This window comes from Thalassophryne amazonica, chromosome 8 (assembly GCF_902500255.1).
Source record: "Thalassophryne amazonica chromosome 8, fThaAma1.1, whole genome shotgun sequence".
Lineage (NCBI taxonomy): Eukaryota > Metazoa > Chordata > Actinopteri > Batrachoidiformes > Batrachoididae > Thalassophryne > Thalassophryne amazonica.
This window is the reverse complement of record NC_047110.1, coordinates 37,996,914-38,017,157: the sequence shown is the minus strand read 5'-3', so window position 1 is coordinate 38,017,157 and position 20,244 is coordinate 37,996,914. Positions and strand designations below refer to the sequence as shown.

The following is a 20,244-nucleotide window of genomic DNA, read 5'->3' as shown; positions in this document are numbered from 1 at the left end:
GTTCATATTCCTGTATTTTTGTGTACATATGTTTATTTATATATATATATATATATATATATACACTTATATATAATTTTGTCAAAAGCAATGGTTTGGCAACTTTACAGAGTGCGGTTCTCTAAAGTATGGTTTACACCATTTCTAGATTTGACGTGCATTCTACATTTTTATTTGCCAAAATGACAGAATATGTTTGTATTCATCACTAGTCATCCACTCAAATTACACGCTCCCTGTCCTTGAAATGTTCTGTCACTTTGTGCCAGTTATGTTTCCTGCAAAAACATATTAATTAACACTGATACAAAAATGCATACTGTTATTTTGGGTGTCTTATTATTAATATTATTATTGCTACTATTATTATCATCGTCATCATCAACATCATCATTATTATTTTGCTTTGGCTCACGTCTTGCAGATCTTGAGCTAGAATGCCTGAGTCTCGTCTGAGTCCCACGGCAGCCCGTCAAACCGCAGCCAGCAGCCTCCTCAGTCACACAGGCGACAGTGCAGGAGCTAATGGGGACTCCTGCAGTGGAGTGAGAGCTGAAAACTTACAAAGTTTGCACCATAAGCAGGTATCTTCATCCTACTCTTCCTCGTCCTCCCCCTCATCCTCATCGCCATCCTTCGTTTCTTCGTCCTCTTCATAAGTGGGAAATAGAACTGTCTTAGACAAACAGATGTCAAGAGAAATACTGAATGTCTGCTCCATATTGGACATCCCCTGACAGGACACCAAACCCAGAGCCTGCAGCTCTGTTGACAAGGGCAGCAATTTCATGAGATCTGATCTGGGTTGGGAGTCGACACACAGAACTCTGTTTGTCCTTCATTATTAGCTTGTGAGTCAGAGCCAGGGGGGTGTAATTGGCAACAGGCCTAGTCCAAACAGTTGCACATCAAAGGCAAATAAGCATGACCCAAGATAATTTTATGGTTGTCTGTTACTATTCCATTCCTGGGAATCTTCATTGTGGGGATCAAAGAACTAACCACGGTTTTATTTCCTTAATTCACTTTCATGGTGCAGTGTAAAATTTGATGTTAGTTTAATTCAAAAATTTTGAGGAAACTGATTATCTAAAACCGCTTACGTAAAGTTAAATTTTAAATATACAAGGAATAATAATTACATTATTTAAGTAAAATAAAATAGGTGGAAAGTTCTGAATGGGATTCAGTTTTTTAAGCACTTGCACTCATTCTGGTCTGTCAGCTACACTCAACAAAAATATAAACGCAACACTTTTGGTTTTGCTCCCATTTTGTACGAGATGAACTCAAAGATCTAAAATTTTTTTCACATACACAATATCACCATTTCCCTCAAATATTGTTCACAAACCAGTCTAAATCTGTGATAGTGAGCACTTCTCCTTTGCTGAGATAATCCATCCCACCTCACAGGTGTGCCATATCAAGATGCTGATTAGACACCATGATTAGTGCACAGGTCTGCCTTAGACTGCCCACAATAAAAGGCCACTCTGAAAGGTGCAGTTTTGTTTTATTGGGGGGGGGATACCAGTCAGTATCTGGTGTGACCACCAATTGCCTCATGCAGTGCAACACATCTCCTTCACATAGAGTTGATCAGGTTGTCAACTGTGGCCTGTGGAATGTTGGTTCACTCCTCTTCAATGGCTGTGCGAAGTTGCTGGATATTGGCAGGAACTGGTACACGCTGTCGTATACGCCGGTCCAGAGCATCTCAAACATGCTCAATGGGTGACATGTCCGGTGAGTATGCCGGCCATGCAAGAACTGGGACATTTTCAGCTTCCAAGAATTGTGTACAGATCCTTGCAAGATGGGGCCGTGCATTATCCTGCTGCAACATGAGGTGATGTTCTTGGATGTATGGCACAACAATGGGCCTCAGGATCTTGTCACGGTATCAATAAAATGCACCTGTGTTCTTCGTCCATAACAGACGCCTGCCCATACCATAACCCCACCGCCACCATGGGCCACTCGATCCACAACATTGACATCAGAAAACCGCTCACCCACACGACGCCACACACGCTGTCTGCCATCTGCCCTGGACAGTGTGAACCGGGATTCATCCGTGAAGAGAACACCTCTCCAACGTGCCAAACGCCAGCGAATGTGAGCATTTGCCCACTCAAGTCGGTTACGACGACGAACTGGAGTCAGGTCGAGACCCCGATGAGGACAACGAGCATGCAGATGAGCTTCCCTGAGACGGTTTCTGACAGTTTGTGCAGAAATTCTTTGGTTATGCAAACCGATTGTTTCAGCAGCTGTCCGAGTGGCTGGTCTCAGACAATCTTGGAGGTGAACATGCTGGATGTGGAGGTCCTGGGCTGGTGTGGTTACACGTGGTCTGCGGTTGTGAGGCTGGTTGGATGTACTGCCAAATTGTCTGAAACGCCTTTGGAGACGGCTTATGGTAGAGAAATGAACATTCAATACACGAGCAACAGCTCTAGTTGACATTCCTGCTGTCAGCATGCCAATTGCACGCTCCCTCAAATCTTGCGACATCTGTGGCATTGTGCTGTGTGATAAAACTGCACCTTTCAGAGTGGCCTTTTATTGTGGGCAGTCTAAGGCACACCTGTGCACTAATCATGGTGTCTAATCAGCATCTTGATATGGCACACCTGTGAAGTGGGATGGATTATCTCAGCAAAGGAGAAGTGCTCACTATCACAGATTTAGACTGGTTTGTGAACAATATTTGAGGGAAATGGTGATATTGTGTATGTGGAAAAAGTTTTAGATCTTTGAGTTCATCTCATACAAAATGAGAGCAAAACCAAAAGTGTTGCGTTTATATTTTTGTTGAGTGATTAACTCCGCCAAGTTGGAGGAGGATATGTTATTGCCCCGTTTGTTTGCTTGTTTGTCTGTTTGTGTGAACAGCCTGGAGCCCACAATTTTTCATATATCATTATGATTTTTTTTTTTTTAACTAAAAATTCATATCCTGATAGGCAAGAACTGATTTAATTTTCAAGGACAAAGTCAGGAAAAATCTTGGAATATTGGAAAAATCCCAGTCGTTAACATTGAATACATTTTCAAAAATTCATAAATGTATCAAAAAAGATCAGATTTCTTTCATATTTGACAGCTTTATGTATGATGATATCTTTTATTGACTGACAAAATTTGATCCTGATCTGATCCAGATTACAGATTTTGTGGCCATTTAAACTTAACATTAAATGTATATTTTAAATTATATCTTAATCAAACGTGCCCCAGTCACGCTTATGTTTGAAAATCAGGTGCAGACTGGCACTCACTGTCGCCTGACAAAGTTTGATCCGGATCGGATCCGGATTGTGGATTTTGTGGACATTTGAATTTAATACTGAAAAGCCCATTTGGTGTACATTTTGCATTATATCTCAATCATAAGTGCCTCAATCGCTCTCATTTGTAACAATGAGGTGCAAACTGTCACGCTCAATGAATACATTTGATTCACGTTTGATCTGTATTGCAGATTTAGCTTTGATTCTTTTTTTCATTGAAAAGCCCTTTTGATCTATATTTTGTATTATATTTTAGCTTATGAAAAGTAAGTAAGCTTTATTTATATAGCACTTTTCACAGACCAAGGTCACAAAGTGCTTCACACAATATAAATAGACAATAAAAACAACACATATAAATATAGAACAATAAAATAAATTGACACTAAAATGCCAGTTTAAAAAAACGTGTCTTTAGTTGCTGTCTAAAAACATCCACAGAATCTAGTGAGCGAAGAGAACAGGGAAGCTCATTCCAGAGGCGAGGTGCCACAGCTTTAAAAGATCTGTCCCCTCGAGTTTTAAAAGCCTCTTCTAACAGGACTTTGATCTTGAAACATTTTTACAAGGTAAAAATTTGTGGACTTGTCAACTACTGCTGGCGGAGGTTTGCACTCTGAGTGTGGTGCTCTAGTTTAAAATATAAATGTAAACCAGATTTGGACACGGTCTTTACACATGCTGTTCCTCAGCAGGATTGGGACTTGGATCACTTCAGGCATTTAGTGTCTTTATACGCACGCTGACATAAAGGAGTCTTCAAGGACTGATTCGCCAATGTTTTAGTTTTTGAGCGACATGCTCTACAATCTGCTCTATTACTCCAAAGCAGTATATGTTCTTTATAGAAATGTATGTGTCCCATGTTGTTTTATTTTCATTGTTTAATTATGTCCCACCTGAGTCTGCATTGAAACCACAAAAAGGAAGAAAAGAACATTAAATCACTTTCCTAAACAAGTGTAACTAGGGCAGTGCAGCCCATTTCCTTCTGTGTCATGTTGTAAAATGCTTAGACATTATCATTATCATGAAAGTTTAGACATTATCATGTTAATTTCAGTTGATTTAATACAGATTGACTACATTTCTTTTACTTAAAGAAAATAACATTTTGATGGTTCGGTAATTACCTAAATGTAAACAATCTGAGGTAAACTGTTTGCTCAAAATGTTTGAATAGAACTCAATTTTCAATTTTCATAGAATGTATGTGTCTATTTAGTTTAATATCCTGTTAGTTTTTTGTGTCATTTAGCTTTATATTCATTTCGCTTTCACTTTTATTCAGTTAATTTGATGTCCACTTAACTTTGTATTCAGTTAGGTTTTATATTCAGTTAGGTTTATATTCACTTAGCTTTAGCTTTTATTCAGTTCCTTTGATGTTCACTTAGCTTTATACTCACTTTGCTTTCTAGTCTTTAGCTTTGTATACAGTTAATTTCATGCTCGCTCTGTTTCATATTTAGTTAGCTTTATATTCAGTTAGCTTTCCAGTCTTTAGCTTTTATTCAGTTCCTTTGACATTCATTTAGCTTTATATTCACTTAGCTTACTAGCCTTTAGCTTTGTATACAATTACGTTCATGCTAGCTCTGCTTCATATTTAGTTAGCTTTATATTCAGTTAGCTTTCCAGTCTTTCACTTTTATTCAGTTCCTTTGATGTTCACTCAGCTTTATATTCAGCTTTCTAGCTTTAGCTTTGTATACAGTTAATTTCATGCTCGCGCTGCTTCATGTTTAGCTAGCTTTATATTCAGTTAGCTTTTATTAGCATCAGCACATACGTAGAAAACACGTGTAATTGTACCTTTTCATACTTTGCCTTTATTTGGCAATGACCAGCAATGCTTGTCAATCATTTATTACAATCATTTATAAGCAGTTATATAATAGTACTAAAGACAAATTTTGCCTGCTATTTTATCTAACCGGACCCGACTTCTTCAATTTTGCATTTTTGATGCAAATTGGGGCCAAAAATTGGCAATGGGTGACCACCATAGCACAAAATCAGCACTGTCTGTATTGAAGTGTGTGCTAGTGCTGTAATAATTTCAGTGCTTATATTTAAAAATAAATACATTTCAGATGAAATGACACATTTCTCAAATATGAAAGTATTTTTTTCCTTTCTTTTTTAATATTACCCAGAATTGAACATGTTTCATTTTGATCAGTTGTTTGAACAAAACAATCTTAAGGTGACATTTTGGGCTCCGAGAAATTTTGATGAAATTTTTAAAAAAGTGTTTTGCAAACTAAAATATTTCTTACAAAAATGCTTTTGTTGTAGCTCAGTGCAGTAATTTCTTCTTGTACAAAGATTAATAAGTGACAGTGTCACACTGTCACCACTGCCTCAGTCCAGCTGCCAGATGTGATTTCTGTCTTAAAAACATAAAAATGACTTGTGATATGAAAGGTTTTTAGCCTAAAACCAGAAATATTATTATGAAACACTATTTGCAGTTCAGGTTAAGTACTGATTTAAAAAGTGATGGCTTCCACCTATATTTCATTTACAAAATCCACATTCACATTCAGTCATCTGCACTCGGACAATGATGCCCACTGTATGTCAGCTTCTTCACTACACCCATGAAAAAACAAATTTAAAAATCCAGTGCCAGATACACAAAGTGTAAATCCAAATCATACTTGAGAAGGCAAAGCAAACCATTGCAGCAGCTTCACTAAAGTGGGAATTCTTCTTGCTTCTCCTCTGGAGTGGAAATAATGGAGGTATTATCTCAAAGGATTGATGGTAAAATTGCAAACGTGAACTCCCCGATGTTTTCTCCTTTCATTACATCCTGCAGGCTGCTAAAATATTACTCCAACACATACGTATGGTTTCACTGAAACATCAAGAACATCAGTTGCAGCATTATATCTAATAAAATATAACCTCTGAAAAATTGTGAAGTGGAACTTTAAAAAAGTCAGTAAATTGTTCAATTAGCATCATGTGATACTTTAAAATTTCAGTACTAAATGTTTCAAAATACTGTTGTGGTAAAAGCTGGTGCTTCTGCAGGACAGTCACTGTTGTTTGTCACTCAATCAGACCAGTTATTATTCTGTGAGTGTGTGGCTTCATTAATACCCATAAACTTCTATTAGGAGTCACAACAAGCGTGTAATTGTGCTGCCTAATTAACTGCTCTCCTATCTCATTTAAGGTCAATGACACAATCTAATATGTTGATGTTCACAGAAGGATGACACCACTGTTTTGTAATTGGTTTGGAAGGATTCCCATTCACTGGTTATTACTGTTTAACACTTGACACTTGCATTCTTGATCAATCACCCTCACATTCAGTCTGTGATCCACATTTGTGATTTTCTCGCTGTTCTCCTGTGCTAAAGGTCCTTCTGGCTATGATGGCTCCCCAGCAGCTTCTGTCAGCGAGTCAGCTGCAGGTTCTCATTCAGCACAAGCAGCTTCTGCTCCAGCAGGTATTAATTACCATTATACAGTAACAGTATATGCTGATGCACTGTGCGGTGCTGGAGCACAGTGGACTCTGAGCTTTTCTCATGGGTGCAGGAATGCTTTGAAAAGATGAGGGGACAACTTTGACCTGGTCTATCAATTTCAAATGAAAAATAATAAAGTGAACATTTGTAACTTTGTAAATTTTTGTAAATTTGGAAGGGCATCCGGCATAAAACCTGTGCCAATTCAACATGCAGATTCACCTTGGATTTGCTGTGGCTACCCTGAGTGCAAATTATTATTATTCCTTGCACAAGATGACTCTCAAATCACAAATCAAACCATCCATTCATTAATTTAGTATATCTGCTTATTCCAATTAAGTGTCATGGGACAGTGGCTGGACTCTACCTCAGTAGTTATTGGTGAGCTACACCCTGGACATTTTGACACATATGTGCCCTATTGACGTATCCCATAATCCCTTGCGTGCCAGAGAGTCGCTGCAGTCAAACAACATAGAGAAGGACAATTCTCTGTGTTGATGACAATTGTAAATGAATAATATACTACAAAAATAGTTTTTTTATGCTTTTGCTCACATTAATAAGAGACTGCTGCATGATACCCTGAAAACCTGCTAAAACAATTACAAATAATCTGTGTCTGCTACATTTAATCTGCGTGTAATTTAATAAACGCAAACCGAATTTCAGACATATTATATATATTAGTCTGGAACAAAGAGGACAAACAGTATTGTAAAGAACAATAATCAAGACATTAAAGAGCAAACTTCACTTTCTCCTAGAATGACATGATCAGGAAGTGAACGTAGCTCACAGCAGCTCCCATTGAAAATAACAGAGAGACAGCCTGTGATTCTCGCATGTTTACATAAAATAAACACAATAACAACATCTATAAACCCAGAGAATATATTCACGAGAGTTTTAAGCACAATATAAAAATAGTTTTACGTTGCGATGTTAATGGTGTTGTCCGTGTGCAGCGGTTAAAGTGCAGCCCGATCAGAGCATCTCAGTGCAGTTCTCAATGTTACTGAGATCTCACGGAACGGCGACCTCTTCGAAGTTTTGCGGGATTTGAAACATCAATAGGGCGAATAGACAACCACATTACCACACACTCTCACTAGTCAATTTAAAGTTCCCAATTCATCTAACCTGCATGCCGTTGAAAGTGGGAGGAGTCCCAGAGGGAGGGGCCCATAGACATTATATATGTAGATGCCTCATAACTTGCTGCAACATAATCCAGCATCGCTGCCATATTGGATGAGTCTCTTCACAATAGGCTCGCACCAGAATCAACCGGAGTCAATGGAGAGTGAGCAAATTTGCTGGTATTTTGTGCTGCTTACGGTTGCAATAAAAAGAGAAAGAGAATGGGAGAGACAGAGAGAGTGCCCCAGATAAAAAAAGATTTAAACTGACACAGAGCTGTGCTCCACTCCTGCAGAATTGTAAAAAAAAAAAAAAAAAACAACAACAACAAACAAAAACAAACAAAAAACATTAAAATTACATGCATGAGTCCAGGAGTCCTGATGTCCTGCAACTGTGGACAGGTTGGCAGCAGCAGCGGCTGTTCCTCTCCGATCATCGCTATTGTGGTGTGCTCCTCTGCAGCTCGTGCGTGCAGCCCCACTCCCCCTTGCCTTCCCTTCCACAGTTCTCTCATGAATCTCTCATGTTAGAGTCGTAGCAAGTACATTCAGAGGGTCGCAGGACAGCAGATGGCTTTGGGAGCATACTGGGAGGAGCCTTGTTGTCTTGCCAACTGTGAAAAATTCAAAAACCAGGCGCGATGCTGGTGACGCCCTGCGAGTGAAGCAAGGAAAGAGTGCCACCCACCAAACGTGTGGAATGAAGCAATTTCACTTGTAATTGTGATTTGCAATTCGGAATTGTGCATTTTAAGATTACAGTTTGAAACTTTGAGCATATAATTTTCATATTCCAAAAGTTCATTTGAAATGTGGAGGTACTTTCTGTGTGGCCTCTGGTGACAATGAAAGGTCATCACCATTAGCATGGCTTTTTCCTTAGTTTCCATCTCATCTATTTTTCTCATAATTATACAAATCTTTTCAGGTGTTTGTTTCTGGGTATAAAGGACACCTTATAAAACCCCTGATGATTAGCTGAAATGAATTCTTAATTACATTTTACCATTAGGTAACAATAAGTGTTGTTGTAAGGCTGCCATGGAAAGAGATTATGCTGAACTTGACAAACTTATAACAAGGAATGTGAGTACACTTGAGGCAAAATATCACGGCAACTGTTGGGTGCTCTACAAGAAACCAAGACAAGCTGCTTCAAAAGATCAATGCTGCTCTCGTGAGCAAGAAGATAAATTTTTGCTATTGCAGAAGTCAAAATCTGTTTTGAAAGGTTCCAAGGACTGACCAGGGCCCACTGTTGCACTTAACTTCACCATTAATTTATTATTGGCATCTTGGGAGTGTCAAAGGATTATAGCCTATTCCATATTAGGAAGCATTTGGAAGTTCTGGCACATTTCTTTCTTTTCCTTAGGGCAATAGTCTTGTGGACCTGGAAAAAAGTAATTTCCACAATTTGTGAATTTTAATAAATAATAAATAGAATTCTGGAACTCAGATTAAAACTGTGACCTGTATCTTTCTTGTGAAGCAGCTGCAGTGTTAGGGTTATAGTTTTGAGACTGTGGTTATCTTCATGAAGACAAAATATACTTATATTGTAGATATGATTATAAGGATGACTGGAGGGACACTAATCACCAAACTATTGATATTTAGGTAAATATCTACCCAAGGTCACCTGAGGTCAGATACAAAATGTCTTCACATCTGAAAAGAGTTTTGGTTGTGTTCATGAAAGTTTCATGCTTTTGTCATAAAATGCACACTATCTTTCATATATGAGCTTATCTGCCCCATTAAAGTCTTTTAGAGACTAAACAACTTAATTAAATATCTTGGCATCCACCTTGAAATGTAATTGGGTCCCCCTCAGGCTATGGCTGACCTCCCTAAATTTCAATAGTTTTTGAGTAATTCTGATGCCGTAAAGGTGCAAGAGGAAATATAACCTCCTTGATGGTAGTAGAGTAAAATGTAATAATAAATAAAATGAAGTCACTGACATGTTTATCCATCCACACTTACCAACACTGAAATAAATGGTCTGTTGATATAATATGATATAAATACCTACATCGGTTGCACATGATCAAAATACAGTAGTGTTCAGAATAATAGTAGTGCTATGTGACTAAAAGGTTAATCCAGGTTTTGAGTATATTTCTTATTGTTACATGGGAAACAAGGTACCAGTAGATTCTCACAAATCCAACAAGACCAAGCATTCATGATATGCACACTCTTAAGGCTATGAAATTGGGCTATTAGTAAAAAAAAGTAGAAAAGGGGGTGTTCACAATAATAGTAGCATCTGCTGTTGACGCAACAGACTCAAAACTATTATGTTCAAACTGCTTTTTTAGCAATCCTGTGAATCACTAAACTAGTATTTAATTGTATAACCACAGTTTTTCATGATTTCTGATCTGCGAGGCATGGAGTCAACCAACTTATGGCACCTTTCAGCTGTTATTCCACTCCAAGATTCTTTAACATTCCACAATTCATTCACATTTCTTGGTTTTGCTTCAGAAACAGCTTTTTTGATGTCACCCCTCAAGTTCTCAAATGGATTTACTGTAGGTCCGGGGATTGGGCAGGTTACTAGTGTGCTTGGGGTCATTGTCTTGTTGAAACACTCATTTCAAGGGCATGTCCTCTTCAGCATAAGGCAACATGACCTCTTCAAGTATTTTGACATATCCAAACTGATCCATGATACCTGGTATGCGATATATAGGCCCAACACCATAGTAGGAGAAACATGCCTATATCATGATGCTTGCACCACCATGCTTCACTGTCTTCACTGTGAACTGTGGCTTGAATTCAGAGTTTGGGGGTCGTCTCACAAACTGTCTGCGGCCCTTGGACCCAAAAAGAACAATTTTACTCTCATCAGTCCACAAAATATTCCTCCATTTCTCTTTAGGCCAGTTGATGTGTTCTTTGGCAAATTGTAACCTCTTTTGCACGTCTTTTATTTAACAGAGGGACTTTGCGGGGGATTCTTGCAAATAAATTAGCTTCACACAGGTGTCTTCTAACTGTCACAGCACTTACAGGTAACTCCAGACTGTCTTTGATCATCCTGGAGCTGATCAATGGGTGAGCATTTGCCATTCTGGTTATTCTTCTATCCATTTTGATGGTTGTTTTCCATTTTCTTCCACGCGTCTCTGGTTTTTTTTTGTCCATTTTAAAGCATTGGAGATCATTGTAAATGAACAGCCTATACTTTTTTGCACTTGCGTACAAGTTTTCCCCTCTCCAATCAACTTTTTAATCCAACTATGCTGTTCTTCTGAACAATGTCTTGAATGTCCCATTTTCCTCAGGCTTTCAGAGAAAAGCATGTTCAACAGGTGCTGGCTTCATCCTTAAATAGGAGACACCTGATTCACACCTGTTTGTTCCACAAAATTGACGAACTCACTGACTGAATGCCACACTACTATTATTGTGAACACCCCCTTTTCTACTTTTTTTTACTAATAGCCCAATTTCATAGCCTTAAGAGTGTGCATATCATGAATGCTTGGTCTTGTTGGATTTGTGAGAATCTACTGAATCTACTGGTACCTTGTTTCCCATGTAACAATAAGAAATATACTCAAAACCTGGATTCATCTTTTTAGTCACATAGCACTACTATTATTCTGAACATTACTGTATGACCAAATAACATAATTTTCTTGTTTGTAATTGAGCAACATAAGTGTAGATTTTAATTTAATATACAATGACAGAACCCAATTTAACAGTTTTGCTTATTGAAACAATTGTAGGAACAAATGTGCTTTTATCAGATTTTTGTTGTGATAAAAAAACTACATACAATTGTGGATGGAAACCCTTGAAACAAAGAAAGGGCAACAGGAATTTGTTTAAAATCTGTCTTAGTGCAGCCAGTTTGATGTAAAATTCTACAGTTCAATGTATTTGTTGTTTGATTAATTTTGAGTTGTTTGAGAATCAAGGAATTAACTAAACATAAATAATTTGTTATAAATCATCTAGCAACATCTGAAAGAGTTTTACAAGAAACAAGAGCAGATCCGCCTGCAGCTGCTTCAACAGCAACCCAGCAAGAACGTCAAAGAGGTAAGTTTTTAATTAATTAATGAATTAATTAATTTAATATTGACTGAGAACACTGACAAACTTTAAAACGTTTAGGCGGTCTCTGACCAACACAATAATAAAATGAATATGATGTATTTTACAGTGTTAGCAGAAATATATTTATTATTTTCTTTGTTTCTCATTCTTGTGAATTTCTGGCATTGGCTGCTAAAATATTTGATGGTGATTTTTTTTTCTTCTGAAGGCCAAGTAGTATAAGTCATAAATCACAGCACCTCTATGGCATGAAACAGAGTTACAACTACTTTTTGTTCCAGTATCGTCCAGACAGCTCAGTATTGTTAATGTTCATGATATCACTTATTTATCTGTTCTTGCTGAGTGACATATACAACGGAACAAAATCATCATATCTGGTTCTCTGAGTTTCATTCACATATCAGTATGGTACAATAAAACTTCATTTGGCCCCTTTACTAATTTGACAAATATAACTTTAATTAAATATTACTGACAGCTTCATTAATCCTGCATGATGACTTAGAGATAGTTTTATATTTTAATACATGTAAAGATTCTCTTCTATGATAGCAGGGATCAGAAACAAGAAGAGTTGGATTACATAAATGAACATTATTAAGTCACAATTAAACTGTGTTCAGGCTTTGTATCCTTACTGTCTCCATTTTTTAAATAACACATAATTAAAGCATGGTTCACTTCATATTTGAAATGCGTGTCATTCCACCTCCACTGCAGCATGAGTTGCAGCATCTCAACACATCTTTACTATAAAACCTGAACAAATTGGATCAAATCCAATTTAATCATGATCAAAATGTGACTTTGAGTGGATTGAAATCACTGATGTGGCGATGAGATTATAAAGAGGACTGATTCAAAGCCAAACACCACATATTTGGCTGTGTTATAAACTATGCTGATGCTTAAACATCAGTGTATTGTGGATCAAAGCACCTGGTGGTGGCAGCAAACATGTTAGGTGCTGATATTTTTTCACCTGTCAGAGAAAAGGCAGTAAGATGTCATTTTTCTCCCCCTGCAGGCTGCACAGAAGCTGGTGTTCCAGCAGCTCCAGCAGCAGCACCTCCTCAGCAGGGTGCAGACACCCATCCTGTCCTCACCCGTCCTCTCTCCAGGTCACTCCTCTCTCCATAATTTTATCATAAGGGGTTTATAACTCTTCTTTGTTTGTGGCAACTGTAATTATTTCCATTGCAGTGACTTAGACATCTATCTATAAAGCAAGAAACGTCTGTGCAACAAAAAGTCTAACCGCATATTTGTTCCATCTTCCTAATAAACCAGCTGATTGTAATTAGTTAAACTCTTCAAGCAGGTGGATGAGCTCATTACTGAGATCACCTGTTTTAGGTGCACAGGTAGAAGCAACACATGGGAGGGTTTTTACTTTCTGCGTCCGTGTGTGTATGTGGCTTGCATATCTCTCTGTCTCAGCTTTCAGATATGGTTTGCACATGGCATGATGATGTGCATCCTTTATTCTGAAATTTTTTGGGATTAATTTTCAAAATCTTTGACTATTTTGACATCGAAACATCAGTACTTCCAAGATGGCGCCCTCTGTGGCGTCGCTGTTCTGCAAAACCTCCGTTTGTATACTGTCAGAATTTCCGGCGAAATTTGTTTCCATTGTTCACTTTATTTTGTCATATAAAACATTATTTTGTCATATGTTGGAATATATATATATATATATATATATACTAACAAATGTACCAGCTTCCAAAAGAAAGCTTTCAAAGCATTTTGAAGTAGCAGCTATAACAGACACACTGAGCTCTTATTTAAGGAGGTTAAACATCCCTTTTAAAGTCCTAATAATTATGAAATGACTGAATCTGTAGTGTAATGAAAATGGATGTAACTTTTAATTTTTTCTGATTGTTATGAAGTTGTCAGTAAAAATTATCTATCACAAAACCAGGTGGCAGTAAAAGACATTTGCAGCAGTGACAACGCCACCTAGTGTATACTGAAGTATGATGGGTATGACAGATTATAATAAATTATGAGAATACATGAAACTCAAGGCAAGACTGGAAAGAAATTGTAATAAAACATGCTGACATTTGTTTGCAATAATTAAGAAACTATGCTTTCACAAAACTATGCTGTTTTTATGTATTTTTTTTTGTTGGGCCATGCACGAGCACTATTTTCGGCATCAAAACGGGGCCCGTAATAGCTGGTGCAAATACAATGGCAGATTTAGAATCTGTGGCTGTTTCTGCCCTAGAAAACATCTTCAGATCATTTTCAATGACCTACCTTGATGAAATACGGACGAAAAAAAAGCAGTGCTCAGTGACAACGCATTGAATGTCATACATGGAAGCTGGACGGATTCATACTCGCAAGGCAAAAACGGCATTTGGCGGTATATCACAGATCGGTGGTTCTAATTAACAGCAAAATGTGGGCAATTAAGGGGGTTTGTGAGACATGACGTGCATCCGTAACTACAGAGAATATATTATGGCTTTATTTTGACATGAAACACGCTCCTGTCATTCTGTGACCCTGTGGTAAAATGAAGCGCACCCTTTCTTCTTCTATGGCATTTAATGGCAGTCGGCATCCTTATTGTTGCATTGCTGCCGTTATAGCAGTACTAAATGTTCTCGATGAGTCCAGTGTCTTTCAAATATTTAAAAAGCCAACACTTCTCCCTTTCACTTGACCTTATGGCTAACATACTTCCTACAGAAACTTCTTTTAGGCCTTACAATTGATTTTTTTCAGTTTTTACTATTTAATACATAAACCATTCAAAAATGACGGGATATAGATTTTAAAATAAAATATTTTGGAGGGACAATTAAAGCTAAATACAGTACAGGTATATTCATTGGTTAGGATTTTTATATTTAGATTACAACTGGTGGCATTTCAAAGCGCTGCATTCTGCTGATGGCATTTCACAACACTTTATTAAGAATTCATTTGGTCTGGTGGTGGTATTTTGCATTATTATGCGGTATTGATCTGGTGATGGTCTTTTTTAATGTAGTTTTTTTAGGTACCAGTTTTCTATAGGTATACAAACTTCCTACGGGCATGGCACTAGTGTTGCAAATCTGAGGGAGAATCAGAGAGCAATCTGTCGTTAATGTATTCACGCTACAAGGAGCCCAATACACACACGTCTGCATCAATGTGCAACTGATAAGTCTGTGGCTACATTTCAAGTCTTAGTACTCAATTCCAGTTTTTGTAGGTCCAATGGCATCTTTATATCATCACAGTCTGCATTGTGTGCATGTGACTGGTATGTGACATATAACACAGTTTTCATTGCCCTCCAAATTGTGTAAATTAAAGTACCGAATTGAAAATATGTTTGTGGAAACACGTGTATAGAAAAAAATTCTAAAATATTATTAATATGTTTTTATGCTTGCATATATTGGTTTTTCAGGCGATTGATAAAAACCTTCTTTAGACTGCAATGGAATCACTTTTCCCACTGTCACATGAGGTACAGGAAGAATCACATGACATTCAATATGCATGACACAGACGAGAAAGAGAGCTTGTTAAACATAATAAGCAATGATATTTCAGCAATATTAGATAAAAAAAAAAAAACACAGAAATAGCAGTATTTAGCAGGAGGTACCCTTTTTCTGTCATTATGATTGGAATTACAGTTCTTGCGAGAGCCTCAACAATGACAGTTCCCACAAGATGACAAAATCCAGCTGTCGCATTCCATCAATCAATGGAAACATTGTCATTTCACTATTGTATTTTGTATACGTTCTGAAATTATTTCATGCAGAATAACACATCACCAGATTGCAAAACAAAAATTATGCTGTAATAATGTTCCTCAGTGTGCTGTAAAGGCAAGCCAAACAACAACAACAACAACAAAACTATTAGGATGAGAAGGGTTACCAATATACTGAATTAAGCTTGATTCTTGGTCATGCTACCTGCCTGAGTCCTTTGACAAGATACATTATGTCAGTCCACCCAGCTGTAAATGATTACCAGCCTTGGTTGGGGAAGCAACCTGCATTTCCTGCTATAGTGGGGCGGCATGGCAAAGCAATTGTGCATTTTTGGATAAAAGCATCAAATTTGTCACACATATTCTGAATTAAATAATGTTTATTTTCAGATATGGGGTCATCCTGGAGCTGACCTCTAATGAGCTACAGGGGTCAATAAAGAATAAAACAGGGGTCAAAATTTTAAAATGCTCCAATCATGTTGAAAACTATACCACATTATTTGTCCAATCATAACAATTCTAAAAAGGTATAGTTTGGACTATCTATGACTGAATGTTCTGGAGTTATGGGGTAACTCCTTCCGGTTTCGGTGTCTTTCGTGTTATGTGTGAAGGGGCCAAAAGAGATGTTCATTGTGTTGAATGCTGAATGTAGAATTATCAGCATTTCTGCATGCATTATAGCCAGGCATGCACATAACTGGTGCTCATGGTGCTGGTGAATGATAAAAATACATGATGTGCAGCAGAAAACACAAAGGCAAGTGCTTTTCTTGCAATATGTCATTGTCACTTTCATCCTGAGAAGCACTTCCTTCTGTGTTCTGTTGTGGATTATTTATTTTCCGCACGGATTAGCACCATGAGCACCAGCTATTTGCACACCTGATTATAGTGCTGAACTTTACAGTCAGGGCACAAACAGCATTGTTTCCTCCCTGGTGTGTGCCAATGGGCTTTGCAGTGTTAAAGCTCATGTATCCCAAACTTTTCAAATGTAAATTACTATCATAAATATGAGTTTTATAGATTCTGATACAGAAAAATCAATAATCAACATCAGTCGGCATCATAGACCCCAACTGAAAATATTTTTTGGTGGGTTGAATTCAAATAACCTTTAAAACTAGTTATGACATGGTTGTAAAGTGTAAAAGTAAGACACTCCCTTGTTTTTCTATTCGAGGTCACCGCAGTAGAAGGTGGATCTGCACATTGATTTGGCACAGGTTTTACGCCGGATGCCCTTCCTGACGCAACTCCACATTACCTTCATTACGTTCTGCACTGAAACCAAAAAAAGGAAAGAAAAAACAAGAGTGATATAGAAAAATTAAAAATACAATTGGGGTCCAGACAGACCCCAGCTGTACTGACGATCGCGAATGAACGGGTTCAGAAAAGGATTGATGATTTTTCTTTTTTTTCTTTTTTTTTACATGGAATATCTGTTCAGGAAAAATGTTTCATCAAACACAGACTTGGTCTTTCTGAGTGATCAAAGCACCAATTCAGCTTTCTAATTCTTGTGGTTACTGAGGTACAGTAAGGAGTTATATCACTGTGGTCCAAAGTCAACAATTACATAAAAAACTTCAAAGTGTTCCACTGGAACCTTTAGAAACTGGACATGAAACATCATGGCCACAATAATACACAGAGAGGAATAGGTGTAATATAGTGCATTATACCTATTGATTAAGGGGGTGGGAGTTGATAACCAGGTCTCCAAGTGCTGTCACTCACTTGCAGTGTTGCCACAGTTACTTTGAAAAAGTAATCCAATTACTGATTACTCCTTGAAAAAGTAACTTAGTTACTTTACTGATTACTCAATTGTAAAAGTAACTAAGTTAGATTACTAGTTACTTTTTTAGTTACTTTTCCCAGCTGCCGACAACAACCCTCTGCCACCTCAACATGACAATGATACCTGTTTTGCCAAAACTTACTTTATAGTCACCCTTTCTTGACTTCAATGAAAATAAATACTTGTTTTATAAAAAGTAAAATAAAGACCTCTTTCTTGACCTCATATTTAACTGTTGACAGCACTGTAACAGTAAAACTTGCAATTTCGAACCTACATTGTTTATAAATGTAACTATTAAATTCATTCTAGCATTTTTCTAACATTTAAATTCTCTCTAAATATTTTACTTGTTGAAATTAATATTATTTTAAGTAGTATTAGTAGTTGTAGTAAAAAAAAGGCTTCAAAACTGGACCTTTAATCTAGGGGTGTTGTGAGGGGGGCACATCCCTGCCCCACGCCCCCATTCCATCTGGATTCGCCCCTACTTTGGCGTTTGAGCACAAAGAATGGATAACATTTATTTATGCAGAAAATGTGACCAGATTTACAGGTAAGAAAGTTTTATTGTGTTTTCACATCATGTGGTCCTCAGAAAGAGAGTTTAGGTGCATTTGAGTGGAAAATAGTGTTAGTTGTTGACGCGTCGCGGAGGATCAGCTGTTTTAACGACCAGATACGGAGCGGCTCAGCTCAGCTCTAAATAAAGGAGGAAAAAAAGTATAAAAATGTCTTTGTAAAGCTCAGTGCAGGTGTGCTGATCACCCTGCTTTAAGAGGAGACGACGAGTCGAGCAGCTGCAAAAAAACGTGGATGATAAGCTCACAGCTCGCTTAAAGTGGGCAGTTCAGTCGAACCCCGACCTCCTGCCCACAGACCAAGTTTAATGCTGCTATCAACCCACAATGAAAAATAATAGTAACGCACAGTGACATGGAGAAGTAACTTTAATCTGATTACTGATTTGGAAAGATTAACGCGTTAGATTACTCGTTACTAAAAAAAGTGGTCAGATTAACCGGCATCACTGCTCACTTGACTCAACCTTTAGAGGAGGAAGAAGAAGAAGCAAAACAAAAAACAACAAACTGGTTTGCATTCCAAATGTGACACAGATCTGTCCACTTGAGCAAGTGATGTGAATGACTCCAGTCCCTAAAGAAAAATAAAAGTAAAATCCTCTTACACTGAAGTGACAACATAATAATGAAGTGCCACTGTGTCATTAATGTACAAGGTCTGTCCATAAAGTATCGTACCTTTTTATTTTTTTTAAACTATATGGATTTGATTCATGTGTTTTCACGTCAGACATGCTTGAACCCTCGTGCGCATGCGTGAGTTTTTCCACGCCTGTCAGTGACGTCATTCGCCTGTGAGCACGCCTTGTGGAAGGAGTGGTCCCGCCCCGTCGTCGGATTTTCATTGTCTGGAAATGGCAGAATGACAAAATGCCAAGCGCCATTGTGGGCCGTCCTTAAAGCTGTAGTAACACTCCTTATTCTCTGTGAAGCCCGTAAAATTTTCACCAAAAGCCAGATATATTTTTCGAATGGTTTCCAGGTGCCAGTCTCTAACAGTTTCTGAAAAAATTCTGATGGAAAAAACCCCCAAATCATTCCGCCATTTCCAGACAATGAAAATCCGACGACGGGGCGGGACCACTCCTTCCACAAGGCGTGCTCACAGGCGAATGACGTCACCGACAGGCATGGAAAACTCACGCATGCGCACGAGGGTTCAAGCTTGTCTGACGTGAAAACATATGAATCAAATCCATATAGTTAAAAAAAATAAAGGAAAAGGTACGATACTTTATGGACAGACCTCGTATAATTAGCTCCTACCAAGAAAGTAATCTTTTCATTGGCATTTGTCTGCTTGTTTGTTTCACTTACAGAAGGATAACTCAAAAAGTAATAATACATTTTTTCAAAAAGAATAAATTTCAATGAAATTTGGTGAACAGACAGATAATGTAGTAGGAAATAAGTGATTCAGTTCTGGCGACAATCTGGAATATATTCTGGAACTGAGATCCAGAACAATATTTGCCACATAGCAACATTTAACTCTAAGGGCCCCTTCACAGATAGTACAAATGTGGTCAAACTGTGCATGAAGTGCACATGAAGCAGGAATCGTATGCAATACATGTAAAATTGTAGCTGCCTCTAATGCTTCATACACCTGTTGCTACAACAACAGTTTTCACACACCAGCAGCTGAAAGACAGCGTGTGCACTGTGAGAGCCCATCAAACCCTTTCGTGGCAGGTGTCGGCCAAATTCCAGTTGACACACACGAACATCTAACACCGCTCGCATGGCACTTAGAAAATGTGTGGTCATTCGCACTATTAGCATCACAACAGTTAGTGGATGATCACTGTTGAGCTGGATGTGAAATTTGTCTAAGTGACCCATGCAGTGCTTAATTTGTAAATCATTAGGTACTGGAATGCAAAGTACATATGACAGCACGGCAATGACAAGATGGACACAGGTCCCGGAACGCACAGAAAACAACATGTGAATGGCCACTTCTAGAGCTGTGGCACTTAAAAGCCTCAATTTCAGGCAACATCCCTTTTATAAACAATTAACCAATATTTAGGTTATACTCTGCAGGGCACATGCAACTGTCCGCACCAGGAGGG

At 37.9% G+C, this 20,244-nt stretch overlaps 1 protein-coding gene across 1 annotated transcript in view; it reads left to right on the top strand.

Annotated features, from left to right (window-relative positions):
• The first annotated feature begins 437 nt into the window (after window positions 1–437).
• Window positions 438–20,244, top strand: part of LOC117514882 (forkhead box protein P2-like) — a 33,763-nt gene continuing 13,956 nt past the window's right edge. Inside the window, exons 1-4 of the mRNA XM_034175458.1 lie at window positions 438–584; window positions 6,680–6,769; window positions 11,923–12,006; window positions 13,055–13,148. Coding sequence (XP_034031349.1) covers window positions 438–584; window positions 6,680–6,769; window positions 11,923–12,006; window positions 13,055–13,148 — 415 coding nt within the window. The remainder of the gene's footprint in view (window positions 585–6,679; window positions 6,770–11,922; window positions 12,007–13,054; window positions 13,149–20,244) is intronic.